This window comes from Hydractinia symbiolongicarpus, chromosome 11, assembly GCF_029227915.1.
Source record: "Hydractinia symbiolongicarpus strain clone_291-10 chromosome 11, HSymV2.1, whole genome shotgun sequence".
Classification (NCBI taxonomy): Eukaryota; Metazoa; Cnidaria; class Hydrozoa; order Anthoathecata; family Hydractiniidae; genus Hydractinia; species Hydractinia symbiolongicarpus.
In genome coordinates, this window is record NC_079885.1 from 5,899,084 (window position 1) to 5,915,239 (window position 16,156).

Genomic DNA, 16,156 nt, shown 5'->3' on the forward strand with positions numbered 1-16,156 from the left:
CAAAATATCCCTAAATGCTAGTAAAACAGAAATCATCCTTTTTACCCATCCAAACAAATCTATTGACTATGATATCAAAATAAAAATCAACGGCCATAAAATTTTACCTTCTGAATCTATTAAATATTTAGGGATCACTCTGGACAAACATTTAAAATGGCATATACACATAGATAATCTTAAAGTAAAACTATCCAGATCCATTGGGATATTATCTAAAATAAGACACTATGTTTCCTATAATATTTTAACTAATATATATCATGCTATCTTCTCATCACATCTAACTTATGGATGTCAAATATGGGGACATAACAAAAGCACCTACCTGAATAGAATTATCTCCCTTCAAAATAAAGCAATTAAAATTATGAACTTCAAACCTGCAAACAGCCCTACTTCTCTATTATTTAATAAATCCAAAATACTTACTTTTCCTGAAACAATTAAGCTGAAAGACTTTTTATTTGCGTATGATCATTATCATAAAAATTTGCCTAAACCTCTGCAAGGCATTTTCACTCTGGTTGCAAATACTCATACCCATAATACCAGAAATGCATCAAACAATAACCTAATACTTCCAAATGTTAGTACCACTTGGTATGGAATTTATAGTATAAAATATCAATCAATCCGTTGCTGGAATACAATTAATAACCAACACAGTGATAAAAAGCTGTCATCACTATCCAAAAACCAGTGCAAAAAAATAATTACAAATCAATTGTTAAGTAAATACTTATAAGGAATATATATAAACTAATAATTTATTTGCTACACTTAAATTTAAATTTAAGTTTAATTAGTTATTCATTTTTTGTATATATATAGCTATATTTTTTTATTTAATTTTATTTAATTTTTGTTTATCTTATTTCATTTATTGATTTTTTGTTTGTTTTTCTTGTGTTTTTTTTTTGTTTGTTTTGTCTTTGTCTTCTAATTTATTTCTACCACGTATATATATATATGTCTATCTTATTTTTTTTGTTGACAGGGGGGCTAGTTCTTGATTAGATTTATCTATTTGACTAGCTCTCCTGTTAGGTTAGATTATTGCATTATTTATACTCTAGACAATTTATTTTTTTTTAAAAAAGTATATTTTTTGTAATCTAACTTAACAAATAAATGTATTTACTTACTTACTTACTTACTTGGTGCGTTTTGTTTTAATTAAAAGTACACCACAAGTTGTATCATATTATTATTAACGTTTCCTGAAAATTTGAAAGAAATTGATACAAAGGAAGTTAAAAAATTAGAGAAAACACGCTTTCGTCTCCAACAAACTCTTATAAAAACATGTTTCTTAACTCCCTACTCCCGATATTGTAGATAGATAGATAGATGTGCATATTTTACATGTCTAGCCTCACAAATATTGAGGGATATACCCTGTCTATTATTTCCAGGAGAGGCCGTGGCTTAAATGGAGAGTTCAAAAGTATTTAATGCTTTTTTTAAGCTACGCAGACCCACTTAGGGCCCGTGCTCTACTGGACAACTCCCAGCAACATCCAACGGCCCACACAATGTGCCATCTCCCCAATTATCCTCACATGGCCTCCCTCACATCAAGAGGAATCGAACCGCGATCTCCAGCACAGAGTACGAGAGCTATAACCACTAATATATGGCGCCACAAATATTGTAAAATGATAAAGAACTGTAGGAACGCATGTACAATTGAATTATCATAAAGGTGTATTGCTCCCAGAAAAAACTTTTCTTTCTAAATAACAAATGTCTGGGACAAATGTTTATAATTGTCTCAAGATGGGACAGGTTTATATAAAAAGGACTCTTGTACAATAATAATAAATATTTAAAGTAGCTAGCCCAGAAAATCACAAAAACTTATAGTTAGTGAATTGTTTCTACTGGGGCCACTAAAACAAAAAGGAAAGAAAAAAATAAAAACCATGGACTGCCTCAGCTCAATCTAACATAGTAACATTTTATTTTCATCTGTAAAAATTGAAAAGAAAAACAAAAATTAAATAATTTTTTTTTGGCTTACGCAATAAATGGAACTATAGGTTATGCATACAGATGCACTTATGAAACACTCCCCCTTAAACGCACCTGCACACTTTTAATCTGAACCCTTCTCTCTAATTGCATAGAGCTCACTGAATCCACCCACTGAATACGGTCAAGGCAGACCCTGAAAATGGCAAAATTCTGCTGTAGTGGTTTTTAGATTGCACAAAGATATTGCTTTTACTAAAAGTAGGAACCAGCAGTAACCAGCAGTATTTTGAAGAAGTTTTTTTAATTGACCACAAGAGAACGACTAGTTAAATAGATAAATTGAAATAAACGCAACTACCGCTTTGAATGTGAAACATTTTATAATGTACACAAAGTTCATGACCCATTTTTCTAAAATTTTTATGTTTTGTGTGACTTGGGCTTTATGCAACAGTTGAGACAGAAGGCTTTTAAAACCAAACGCGAGAATTAACAAAAACAAAATTAATATTATAAATAACAAACTAATATCTGAATGGTAAACCAAATATAACAAAAAACACTATAAGGAGAGTCCAAAACAAGACATTGTTTTTTTGTGGTAAGTGTTTTTGTGTTCGAAAGGGTTTGAATGAATTAATAACTGCACAGTTTGAAGTCTTCGAGTGGGAGAGATACCTCTACTGCCATTGTATCCACTATTGAGAAATCCATATCAAATTTTAGTTTATTTTTCACAGTGATTACACACTTCCTTAAGGTTACTGTAAAGGAAAAAAGTCACTTGATGAGTAGTCTCAGAAAAACCCTTATAACTTATCAATACTTTTATATTTTTTTTTATGTTTTCTTTTTTCTGAATGCTTGATGAAAGACTTTTTTGATGATGCTATTTTCGTGAGATCGTAATTTTCCAAAAAGAAAATATAATGAAATAAACACACACAAATTTTTTTCACCGTTTATTTTAAAATGGCTTCTTTTTCTGAACGCGTGGTCGCAGACTTCTCGTTTTTGCACCATTATATTCAGCATAAATTAAATTCAAAAAGGTTCCCGTTTTTTTTCTAATAACGTTGTTATGAAATTATTTGTAATTATATGTAATCATTCAAAAAAATGCATATTTTTCCTTTTCTGTCGTCATAATTCGCTAATCAGTAATTTATACAAAAAAATCCAGGAACCTTTTGAGCATAATTTATTCAGCTTTTCATTACCGATAATTTCAATGAGCCAATAGGAAGCTTTCGGAAAAAGAGACCACAAATGTAAAGGCTTGTATGTGAAAATTCGCTAACAAGATATTTGTAGGTTTTATAAAAAAAGTGAACTGATTATGCAGAAAGATAGAAGTGCGAACTTTTTCTTTATGCTGAATATGTGTGCACGCGCTCAGAATCATTAATAGACAGAAGTCAGGTTTACAAAAGACAGCTCATATGCATATTCCTTAACTTTGATTTTTTTAATTCGATAGTGAAAGTAAACTATCTAAAAAATATTATGCATATTTTTATACGAGAGTTCCATATTATGCATAATGTTTACAAAAAATATGCTCAACTCATTTTTCACATATTTTTTCAAAGGTGTGAAGGGTATAACACCTCTAAAAAGTCTTTTTCCAGAAAAAAGGGATGTTCCAAATATTTTCATCGACTATAAAATAGGTCATTGGAAAGAGAATTTTTTTTTCTATGTCATGAATTTTTTGCAAAAAACCTAAAAAAAAAAATTGTTTCCTTTACAGTAACCTTAAACACTTTCTAAAAAATTTTCCGCTTAATCAGATTATGTATTTACAAAAGGATTTTCATTTTGCAATTCGTGTATTTTACACCAAATATAACGCTATATGGAGGAGGGTCAAAAACCAGATATTTTACATTTTATTTCGAAGAATAAACTTTAATCCTAAAAACACTATTTTCGTTCTGTTCTTCTTGTTTCCATTATTGCCTTTAGGCGAAATAAATAAATAAATAACTTAAGTTGATTAATTATCGCGAATTCTGCGAATGTTATTCATATTTTCGAAAATTAATCTTCGCAGAATGCACCTCGTGAAAACAACTTAAAAGTAGCTAGTTATCAAGAGCATAAAGGATCAGAAGAAAGCCTTGGGAACTAGGTGCTCTTTTATTTATCATATTTGGTAGTTTAAGGTCTTGAAGTGTTGTGCATAAAAATCAGAAAACCTTTGCACCGGTGCTGTTGCCTTATCTGGAGTAAATTAATAATAACTGCTGGTTCTCTTGTGGTTACTAAAAAGACAGCTTGATCTCTGGTGGTTACTTTATAATACTGGTGGTTCTTGGTGGTTACTTAAAAATACTGCTGGTAACTGTTGGTTACTGCTGGTTCCTACTTTTAGTATATACGCTATGTATATACATACTAACTTTTTTTCAACTTTTATAAAAAAACAAGACTTCGTTAAAAAGGCATACTGAACCAGGTATATAAAACGAGAAAAAAGTTTAATTTTCAAAGCTTAAGCAACCTTAAAATATAGAAATTAAGAAAAGTTAACTACCAGAATTCCTTTACCCCTGTACAAAGGCTGCTGTTTATAATGTTGTAAGTGGAGTCATTAAAGGGAACCCAAGTTATAAATGTTGTTGGAATTATGTCATAGAGCCTAAGAAGTTGGTTAAAAAGTTTTTTTTAATTTTTTAAAAAGCTCTTTTCGTTCTCAAAATATTCACATTTAAAGAATTTCAGATTTAATTATGCTGCATAAATTACGATGTCATATTTAAGTAATAGCAATTTTTGACATTATCTGTCATTATGAATTTTAGACCTGTTAAGGGATGTGCATTTAAACTTTTTCAATGCATAGATATTTAAAAGGTGAATTTGTTAACGTAATTTTTTTTGCTAAATGACCCTTGTTTGCTCGTTCCAGGCCTCTTAATTTTTTGCTTACAACCCAACAACTCAGGATCTGCAACTTGGTTTACAATAAAACTTTTGTGGGTAAGCTTGTATAAGCCCTGTTTGTTTACTCACAAAATTTGATTGCATACCGACATGCAGATCCAAAGTTATGGGGTCATCCACAAAAAATTAAGTGGCTTGTTTATGGTGGTGAACATGTATTCTCTGAACCAAACCGGAAGGATTATTTTTTTTAAACACTTAAATTTGAAAGTATTAAAGTTTAACGAAACAGAAAAACTGCATTTAAATGAATTTTAGCATTTTCTGTGATGATTTAATATAACCACGAGTGGTTATAAACTGTTTTAATAATGTAGTTGACGCAAAAGACGTAGTTGGAGTGTAAAAATATGTTACTTTGTGTTTCACTAAGAGCTTTTAATGTTTATGCATTGCCATAGGGTTGGCTTCTTTTTATTTCTGTGTGTTAGTGTGATACTCCCAATTTTGCTGAAAAAGGCAGAAGAAGGAATTCCTGGATCCAAGGATTCCTGGTTTCTACAGACCAGGAATCCGGTAGGTGAAGACAATGTATACATTTTGATTAAAATAGATAGATACAATACAGTCTACATGCATAGAAATTAAATAAACATCAAGTCTAAACTGAGAAATGCATAAGAATATTAAGTTGAAAATCCAAGGATGTAAGTAGGTGGAAGGTACCTATGTTCTGTTTTAATAATTATAGATACAAATGAAATAATTTTGACTTATGGAAAATGTAGATGATGCTGACTTGGAGGATAAGATATAATGTAAGTTTCACTCTTTGTTTTCTGACTTACCTTTTTTAAATAAGTTGTTTGTATGTTGGGTGTTATTTCGTCTCATTTCAGGTTGCTGAGTCATTTTTGTCATCATTTTGTGTACTGAAGCGATGCTCTAGTTCAGTAGTGTCGGATGTCTCTGGAAATAAGTATGGTTATAAAAGCGGCAAAAGCGATAGTTTTGATAAGCGGGACAAAACTTTAGAAGGTTCATTTCACATTGGGATGGTAAATCTTCCTGCACACTTAAAAGATTCTTTGGAGCTTTTTTACAAAGGTGGGAGATTTTGTGTAAACAATTTATTTAGACAGTTGTGTTGTATGATTATGCTAACATTCGGAACCTTCAAAAGGCAAATCTGGAAACTTTAGAATAATAATAAATATATATTGTATTCTTATTTTTGCTTACAAACACTCCATGTCTGCGAAAATGTTTTTAACCATATTGCACAGGAATTTTCAAAAGTTAAAGTATTGAGACAGCAAATTTCTTTATTCACAATTAAAGTTCTATCAACTTTCTGTATACAAGTAACGTTCTAAGTGCATTTTAAATATAACAAAACGTGAAGTAGTCTATATTTTCATATCTTGTTAAAACATACATTACATTAAATAAATTGCAGATTTAATCTCTCATTCGTGTAATCATTCTTATTGCATGTATTGGTAACAAACTGCCTGGTATAATGACCAAGACTCGATCCTTAATTGCCAAAACTGTGAATTGCAACAAGCCTCCAATCTGTCTGGAAATGAAAAAAATTTTAAAGCAATTCAAATGATCTTTTTGCTACAATCTTTTATTTTTTCTTCAGTAAAGTAGCCTTATTTTTTGTACAATCAACATTCGATTTTTTTGTTTAAATTGAAGAAACATTTAAATATTTATAAAGGTTGAATTGTCTATCTTTAGTACATTTATTATATTTTAGGAAAACCCAGAAAACAAATTACCAATGATGGATTAAGGCTGTTTCGTCATTTAAGAAATCGTGGAAGACCATCACATACCACATGGACAAAGTACAAGTCTCAAATGAAAGGCAAGAAAGTCGAAAGATCTGATGGTGAGTTGAAAGATGATCCATGACTTGTTTTGTAGTTTCTAATCTGGTGTTTTAAAATTTATTTTATTTGACCAAAAAGCTTAAAAAGGTAACCTCAACTTTAACTTCACTTGGAGATTTGCTTTTTTTTAATAATAAAAACACTTTACAAATAATCACAAGCTTTAATATTTTCTATGTTACACTAATGTAATATATAAATAAAATTTAACAGTTTGAACCCTTTATGTGAGAGTCAAACCTAAAATGAGGCTGTCAACAATAGGTTCTATAACTATAACTCCATTTTTCAAACCCCATTAGGAAATTAAGTTTTCATGGTGTTTGGTTAGTAAAGTTATCATTGTTGTATAAATACCTTTTAGTTAAAGCATTTTCACTCAATGAGGCTGTAAAAGCTGGACTTGTTGATGAAGAACTTGTGGATGAAGAAGAAATCAAGGCTGAGAGTCCCACTCAAGGGGAGCGAATGAAGCGACCACAACTTGCTGAATATTCTATGGTGAGGTACGCTGTGATCTATAATTCTTAATCATAATGAAATTTTACGCAAAATTTTTATGCATAAATTTAAGGGAGTAAAAAAAAAAATAATGAATTTAACTCAAAATACAGATGAGGGTATCTTTATTTTTAAAAGAAAATAACATTAACATTCAAGCACTTTATTGTTGAGAAACAATGTACTTGCTTTACAAAGTATACTAATCCCTGAACTGGAATTAATTGTGTTGAATCGAATGTTAGAGTTATAAACTTCAAAATGTAATATCAACTTGCTACCGTTGCGAAAGACAGGTAACAAGTGCACAATTTAGCAGAGCATGTTTGTTGTTAAAGTTCTTTGTCAATGTTTTTATTCTAAACTTTTTGTTTACGCAATTTTCTTCTCAACTTAACTTTGTTGACGGTAGTTACATTTTTGAGGTTTTTTATTTGTTTTTAAAAAGTTTCCTTTTGAAGTATTGGAAAAATTTCAAACACAATTTCCCTTTCTTTACTTTTTATTCAAGTTCTACAAATTTAGTAACAATTTTGACTATCTTTACCACAACCATAACAAGACAGTATAATTTCCAACTGGATCTTTTTGGTAACTCTTTATTATATTTCTATAGTAATTGACTGTGTCTAACAGTAACATTTTTTAAATTATCAAATTTATTGCATGCACTCTTAAGTTTAGTGCAAAATGACTTGGAAATAGATGGGAATAACTGACGTCAACTTCTGCATGGTTAACTGGGGACCATCTGCGACCAAAACAGGACCAATTTTCTGGACCTAACCCACTTGTTTCAGAATAGACATCAAAAAACCTCCTAATATCTCTTTAATCATTTGTCAAAAGCAAATGATCCTCTACATTTCCTTAGTATATGTTATAACTTCTGTACACATTAGACAGTAAATGAAAACATTTGTAGAAAAACCATTAATGTTTTCCATTGTCCTCTGCATGAGTGGATATCTCTATGGCTTTAACAACTAGTATGATAACTAAATTCCATTAGCTTATCATGATTTCTGTTCTTGTGATGGAGAAATGCTTCTGTTTCAGGTATGGCTCACGAGAAACGAATGCTTATGTTGCTTCTCAGCTTCCATCTGTTTATGGCGGCACCCTTCGTGCTTTGTCAGAGGTCAGTACACAATCAAATATTATATGCAAACCCAGCTTAATGTCAGTTTACTGATTTATTAACACTTTTTTTAGATAAAAAAACGTTTACCAGGCTACGAACCAAGAACTATTCTTGATTTTGGATCTGGTTCAGGAATGTCAGTGTGGTGGGTGTATTTTCTACTCAAATAGCTTACTCTTTTTAAGCTTGGGTCAGTCTTTTACAACTACTTTCTGCATTGCTGAGGTTTTTTTTATCATTTGTAGTTCTGCTTTTGCTTGGTGATAAATAATAGTCATAGACAGTCATATATAGCCTTAGAGCATTGCCATAATAATATCGCCACTGTAAGTTGCATATTCTTTTCTCTAGGGCTGCAAATGAACTATGGGGAAATAGTATCAATGAATATCAATGCGTTGATGTGTCTGAAGATATGAATAACACTGCGGAATTTCTTCTTCGGGGTAGGACTGTAAAACTCCTTAAAGTATTGGAAATGTATGTCAAATGTGATTTCCAATAGTTAACGTCAATTCATTTTAAGTAGTACTTTAGTACTAATTTAGATGTCAACACCAAACTTCATTTCTGTCTTAAAAATAAATCTAAAATAGTATATATTGCTTTTTTTAGGTAGTTCTGACATTAACACACCTCTGAAGATTCCAAATGTGTATTTCAAAAGGTTTCTACCACTCTCAAACCAGGTAAACCAGGTTTTACGTTAATTGTGAAACAATAGGTAATAAGTCACTCCATTTAAACATAACGTCTTATTTAAATGTTGCTTCCTCCAATGCAGTGGTAGGGAACAATGTTGTTTATAAAAAGTTTTTGTTCTTACAAGGGAGCATTGAAAAAGTACATATTATGCACTGACGCATACAAGGTGTTGGGGAAATCTGCCTTAAAAAATAATTTGAGTATGTTTTCGAAGAAAGGTTCTGTTCTTGAACCCACTATTGGCTTAAAAATGAACCACGGTAAATATTTTCTACGTAGGAGAACACATTTAAAAAAATTCTGACAAATCGAAAAATATGCCACAGTACAATATGTTTTTCAAAAGCATGTTGAAAGTAAACCAATAAATTGAATTAGCAGCATTTCTTGGTGAGCATTTCTTGGTGAGCCTTTCTAGGTGAGCATTTCTTGGTGAGCATTTCTTGGTGAGCCTTTCTAGGTGAGCATTTCTTGGTGAGCATTTCTTGGTGAGCATTTCTTGGTGAGCATTTCTGAAATACGAATTAAAATTTATTTTACACAAATGCTATTTTAAAACTATGAATGTAAGCTAATGAAATACAACGAATGAAATATAGCTATCCAGCAATAGGTCTTTAAAACACAGCAACGTTTACAATAATCAAAAATTTCTAACAATATAAAAACAAAAGTAAGCGAATTTATTACATATTTCTTCATGTCTGTTCTTGTTACTACATAGTTAATCATCCAAAAAAAGTCTTATTGCAAGTATAGTAATCATAATAAGCAATGTGTTATAACTGATAATTTAAAAAAATTTTGGAAGGGAGGTGATAACGTAAGATATGTATATGTTTTTGAGAGGGGGGGTGCACGCCAAGTGAAGTGTGTACCTTAAAATTGACAAATTTAGTACATACATACTTTTTAAATGGGTTCATTGCAGTTCCCGATTTTATTTAATACTATCTTTTAAAACCAAGCTCCACCTGACAAGCACAGTCTGAACTTAAAAATTTATAAGTTTTAACATCAGTTTTTCACCTTTCTATATGTTAAAACAAGTAGGGTGATTCTACGTAAAATATAGTAACTTTCTTGTCACCATTTTTTATTACGAGAAGCATTCCAGTCATTTGTATAATGGTTTTATTTTGCTGTAAGTACAACGTCATAGATTTTGATTTGTATTAATAGAGTTACCTAATGTTAACAGGTTAAATACGACATTGTGATAGCGTCTCACACATTAACCGAAATGCCATTCCGATCCCAAAGAATACAAGCTATAAAGAGTTTATGGCAGAAGACAAACGATTTTTTAGTAAGACTCTCATAAATTTATAAAGTTATGATTTGGCAAGTCGTTTTATCACAATTTTTATAATGGTCACAGGTTCTGAGATTAAAAAGGTATTTTAGGAAGTCCTGGAAATTATATATTGGAATTTCCTTATTTTTGTCTTTTAGGTGATAGTTGAGCCTGGTAATAACGAAGGATTTGATACAACTTTACAAGCCAGACAATTTATTACACAGGTGGGTGCAAATTATACTGCTTATTTCAAAACATCACTAGTAATTTAAAACTTTATTAAACTATATTTTTCTTAGGAACCGAATGAAAATGACGATGAATATCTAGAGAGTAAGTGTGTATGTCCAAATTCAGTAGCTGCACTTGAATTATGTTTTCGCAAGAAAATATTTCTTTACTGTAGTCTGTATGCAGAAATCGTTGTTGCTAGTTCAACAGGATGTTGGATTGTGCATTTACTTTAAATGAATTTTGAATGAAGTCTTCAGTCAAAATAAACTATTAAACCCTAATTTACAGCGGACAAGATTTTGGCAAAATTTTTGGTGGAGAAAATTTCGGTAAAACCAATCAAATAAAAAGAAAATCTTTGGAAAAGGTTTCATAGCATGGAATTTTTTTTGTCTTGTTTTTGCGGAACAAGTAACAAGAATTACTAGTAACTGGAATTAGCGATATTTATTTTCCCCGAAATCGATAGTAAGTAAGTACTAAATCATGAGTCATAAGCATAGCTTTTTGCACCTTTTAAAGAGGGTTAACCATTGGATTAGTAGAGAACCGAAATCATCAGTATATGAATTATTTCGTCGACCGTAAATTTTGGCGGTCCCAATATTTTGGCAAAAATTATAAGTTTTTAGAGATGTTGGTTGTGGTTGATTTTTAAAATATATTTAGGTAACATTTTACTTTTTTTTTAGATTTTGAGAATTTATTTGATGATATCTATGAAGATCAGGATGAGAGTGGACATATATTTGCACCTGTGAGTATTCAACTCAGTAAAATTTAAAATATGCACTATTTTTAGGATAAAGGTTTCGGAAAATCTTTACTTCGCATACCACTGCAGTTATGAAACTACAATGGACTTATGCTTTGCTCTTTCCCCTATTTCCTTGAACACCTGCAAAAATCATCTTATTCTTTGAAATAATTTATTTATTTCTTTCACCATAACTTCATGGAGACGATTTGAAAACATTAAAATGTAAAAAATGGAATTAGAAATGCTCAAAGCGCGTACGTGCACACTTAAGTCCCCCCCCCTCTAGTACGCACCCATATACTTGTAGTCTGCTACCCCTTCCCTCCTAAGTGCCTACGTACTTTATGGATACCCTTTGTCTAATATTGCGTGCGCCGAAGATGTTCCAGTAATTTTAAGGAAAGGAAAACGACTTTCTTTCTTCTATGAGATTTTTTTGCAGGACTAGTGAGAACCTTAGTGCCAGAGAAATTTTTCTTTTTACATCTCAATACGTCGCCTATTGTTAGTTATTTCAACACAATCACAAAAATGACGCACAGGGTTGAAAGACGAAGACGAAGGTATAGATTATAAAACCTGCTTTAACATTTTAACATTCATTACTTCATGTAGTGCCCACACGAAATGGTTTGTGCACGCACATATGTTGAGACGAGAGACCATCCATGCAACTTCGTACAGAAAGTTCAACTTTCATTTTCTCAGGTATGTAAATCAATGAGTTAAGGAGTGTGTTTGATGTTGTGTACGCACGCCAAATGCCTCATCGTTTTTTTTATAAGCAACTTTTAAATTTTTCAAAAATAAAAAATAAACAAAACAGCTAGTACGAAACAGTCAACTGAAACGTGTATATAAAAAGAGACAAACAACAGGAAATATAAAAACACGGTATTTTAAAGTTTGCAACCACAAGATATTGAGAATGTCGTGCCTATATAAGTAACACGCATTCAGAACTTTTCAATACTCACAGCGGATTTATGACTTGGAATTTTAGTTTATTTGGTCATATTAAAATCTTTAATGGTTATTATTTTGCTGACGTCAGCAACCCCATCTCACCCTTGAATTTCCCGATTTTCGTACCTTTCCGGGATGTGCAGCGGATTGTTCCATAACGTGAACATTGAGGGGAATACAACTAACGCCTTTTTTTCGTTACTTGGTATCTACCCCATTGTCAAGGGATATTGTTTTGCCATTTCGAGAATTCGCCAAAAGACGGCCTTTTGCAAAACTAGTATGTCCAGGATTGTAGATAGCATGGGGAAGTCTTGTGCAAAGAATTTGCCTAATCTAGGAAGTTAAAATCTTAAGGGTGTTTCATACGGTCCTGTATTTATGTTTATGATGATACGACCTGTTTTCAAACAAAAAGAGCAACCCAACATGGCAGCAACAATAAGTCTTCGCAGCTAATTTAGCTTTTGACCTAAATTAATCCCAAATTACTCCCAAATTTAAAAATAGCCTGTTTTTTGATCAAATTAACATAATGAATAAAAAAGCAGTATTGTGTATTTTTCATTCCTAACTTTACAACAAGGTAAAAAAAATATTTAAGCTTATAAAAAGACACTCCTCCGTTTAATTTGTGTTTTATTTCATTTCAGAGAAACTTGAAGAGTTTTAAGAAATATGGTTACTTTCAAGAACGGTTTTCATTTTTAATCTTGCGTAAAGGAGAAAACACAGGTAAATATGCTGCAATGTTTTGTTGATTTGTGTGCGTGCCGGATGGTCACAAAAAACTTTTCGGAACTACTAGAGAACAACTTTGAAACTGCTTTTGAAATCTTGTAATTGCTTGATCAAACTCTGCTAACATAACTGAATCCCTTTAGATCGAGGAGGTTGGACACGAGTCTTGCAACCAATCAAGAATCGTCACCGACACGTTATTTGCGAATTATGTTGCAGTAACGGTAAAAAAACTTTGCATGTTTCTTGCGCTTTCGTCTAAAGTTTTTAGTTTCTGGCGTCTTGTATTTTTTTCTTTCTTGTCGTATCAGTAGTTCTTCGATTTTTTAGTAATACTAGTCGGGAAATGTTTTAAACAATAGCTCTATTGTTTAAACAACAGATCTATTGTTTAAACAACAGATCTATTGTTTTAAACAATAGATCTATTGTTTTAAACAATAGATCTATTGTTTTAAACAATAGAGCTATTGTTTAAGCAATGGCTCTATTGTTTAAACAATAGATCAATAGATCGTTTTTCTTCACTTAATGAAGTAGCTACTATGTTGTTGAAACTAAAATTTTTAAAGATCTTTATTTGTTTTTCAGGTAACATAGAAAAACACATTATCACCAAAGGGAAAGATCCGTAAGTATATATATCGCGTTCTAAAACCTCTTTTCATTAAAACATATTTACAGTGAAGAGTTAAGATTCCAATGATACCGCTTTTAAAGCGTTTTTATTCTATTTATGAATCAATCTGGAATTCATTTCAATTTTCTTCTTCAGGTATATTTACAAAGCGGCACGTCACTGTCTCAAATGGGGCGACATAATGCCGTTAAGCGAAGCAAAACGTCCAATGAACATCCGTAAAGCGATTCCACCTGGAGAAGAGTAACTGTGATGTAGGAAGATAGCGATGATGTTGTGTTTCGTTTCGATGGCGTGTGAAATCTAATGACACTTGAGAATGCCTTTATAACGAATATAATTTACAGAATAGGTTTCAGATGTTCGCTATTGTTCAGTTATTATAAATAACCAAATCTATTTAGGAAAATATTTGGCTTATAATCCATAAAACAGTTAAAAAATTCAGTGCATTTTTGGATTCTGTGCTTCCACAAAAACTGTATGAATTTTAATAACAGCCATTTTACACTATGGTACTGTTTTTTATCTACAAGAATGCGTGCAGATGCGCGACAATCAAACAATGTACGCAATGGCGAGTCATCTATAAAAACCTAGTTTATCAGAACTATAAAACTGATATTTTCAAAAAAATTAAGAACGCCGTTCTAAATCTTTTATGAAAAAAAGTAAGTCGAATACTCCTATTTAAAAATTCAATACGAAAACGAGACAACGCATGGAATTGAGACCAAGGCTGCTAAAAAAACTCATTTTTTTAAGCCGGGCACAACAAAGTTGAATAAAATATCAGGTTCACGCTGTAATAAAAAATATCTATTTTGCCGTAAAATTTTATGATATCTCCATAATATTGCTTGTGTTGATGACAATCCCCATAAAAAAACGAAGATATGACAACTAAAATAGCTCAAATTGCTAATTATTAGTTGTTCAACTAACTAATATTACTAATATGATTTCGCTGTCTTTCTCCATTTACCATAATATACTCGCAAGTTGAGCAGTCATAAGCAGCGCATTCACGACCTACACATCCGTTTGCCTTTTTCTTTAGGTTCTCGTCCGCCTTCTTATTTGTTTATTCAGCCTTAGCCTCGATTTCACGCCGAACAACTATTACGCAATCAAATTTATGAATAGGAGTATCCTAAAATCTGAGAAAGAATTGTTTTTTGAAACGTGTGGTGTAAATATTAATGTTGTGTGGCGATCAATCCTCAGGATTAAAATTTTGAAATTGTACCTCGGTGATTCTTAGAGCCTGATTATATGAGGCGAGTTGGCTCGGTGTTGGCTCGTCACATGCTCAGCATGATAAAATCAACAGCATAACATAATGGCAGATCTCCACTAAAAATATTTGAGATTATATGAGGTGAGTCAACCCGCCTAGGCGAGCTGGCTCATTATATGATATCATAATTTATGTGTCATAATTAAAGTGTGATATTTATTTATTATGATTTATGCATCATAATAATTAAATATAAAAAGAAATCTTCGAATGTAATTATATAATGGAAACCAGAAGATAGGGCCGGCGAAATCGGGGTCTTTGTAACGCACAAATATACGAACCTTTTGACAGGTGGCTAGCTAAACTTTTTTGTAATTTTGAAGATTTATAACGTAAACAAATTATAAGAATTAAATATAGTCCTAGTCTTTTAATCCCGCATGGTCTAGTGGTTAGGATTTCTGGTTTTCACCCAGGCGGCCCGGGTTCGATTCCCGGTGCGGGAGCACATTTTTTTTCTGTTTAGTTTTTTAAAAAATATTTCTTTGCATTTCAGCCGAAAAGGTTGAAACAAGTTTTATTTTTACTAGGTCACGTATATTTCAATTAGTGAAAAGCAAAATGTATACCAGACCCCGCCTCCGTAGCCACGATCGTTAGGGAGGCAGATCGATCGATAATCATTTGTAAAATGACACCAAAATTAGCCCGACACATTCAGCACCGTCGTTAAACTGCATGACTATAAAATGGCGCAAATAATCTGAAGTGTCAATAATGATCTTGTCAAAAACATCACCTATTCGAAGTGTGATCTTTCGTAAAATAATATTTTACAAAAACACATCAACAAAAGAACGAAAATTAACGAAAACAAATTCGTGGCAAACAAACAAATAATAAGAAGGTTAAATATTTGATGCAATATATCTGAACATTTTTTTAAAATCACACACAAACTCTTCTGCATTTTTAGTAAAATGAATGAGTCATTCATGTTTTTGCTTTGGCGGAAAAAATCAAAGTCGAGAACGAAACCGATTGCCCGCTAAAAGTAGTATTATACAGAACATAATCGCAAGCAGGCGGTGTTTTTTATGGTTACGTTCTGTAAAATTGTACTCCCATGTGCTTTTGTTTTGATTACAG

At 31.7% G+C, this 16,156-nt stretch overlaps 1 protein-coding gene across 1 annotated transcript; it reads left to right on the forward strand.

The window, feature by feature from the left end:
- Nucleotides 1–5,590: 5,590 nt before the first annotated feature.
- LOC130614054 (methyltransferase-like protein 17, mitochondrial) lies at nucleotides 5,591–15,441 on the forward strand. Its single transcript, XM_057435452.1, has 17 exons — nucleotides 5,591–5,687; nucleotides 5,769–5,976; nucleotides 6,638–6,772; nucleotides 7,138–7,279; nucleotides 8,334–8,415; nucleotides 8,490–8,563; nucleotides 8,770–8,864; nucleotides 9,034–9,107; nucleotides 10,325–10,432; nucleotides 10,579–10,647; nucleotides 10,723–10,756; nucleotides 11,350–11,414; nucleotides 12,033–12,125; nucleotides 13,037–13,118; nucleotides 13,268–13,348; nucleotides 13,716–13,755; nucleotides 13,900–15,441. The coding sequence occupies exons 1-17, from the start codon at nucleotides 5,658–5,660 to the stop codon at nucleotides 14,009–14,011; spliced, it is 1,524 nt and encodes a 507-aa protein (XP_057291435.1). The 5' UTR covers nucleotides 5,591–5,657; the 3' UTR covers nucleotides 14,012–15,441.
- The last annotated feature ends 715 nt before the right edge of the window (nucleotides 15,442–16,156 follow it).

Excerpts from the sequence above, each read along its gene's own strand:
- LOC130614054 (XM_057435452.1), top strand. The coding sequence starts at position 5,658 with ATGATGCTGACTTGGAGGATAAGATATAAT. Across the intron at positions 11,415-12,032 it reads GTGGACATATATTTGCACCT|TGCCCACACGAAATGGTTTG; the intron begins GTGAGTATTCAA and ends TACTTCATGTAG. Across the intron at positions 13,349-13,715 it reads CGAATTATGTTGCAGTAACG|GTAACATAGAAAAACACATT; the intron begins GTAAAAAAACTT and ends TTTGTTTTTCAG.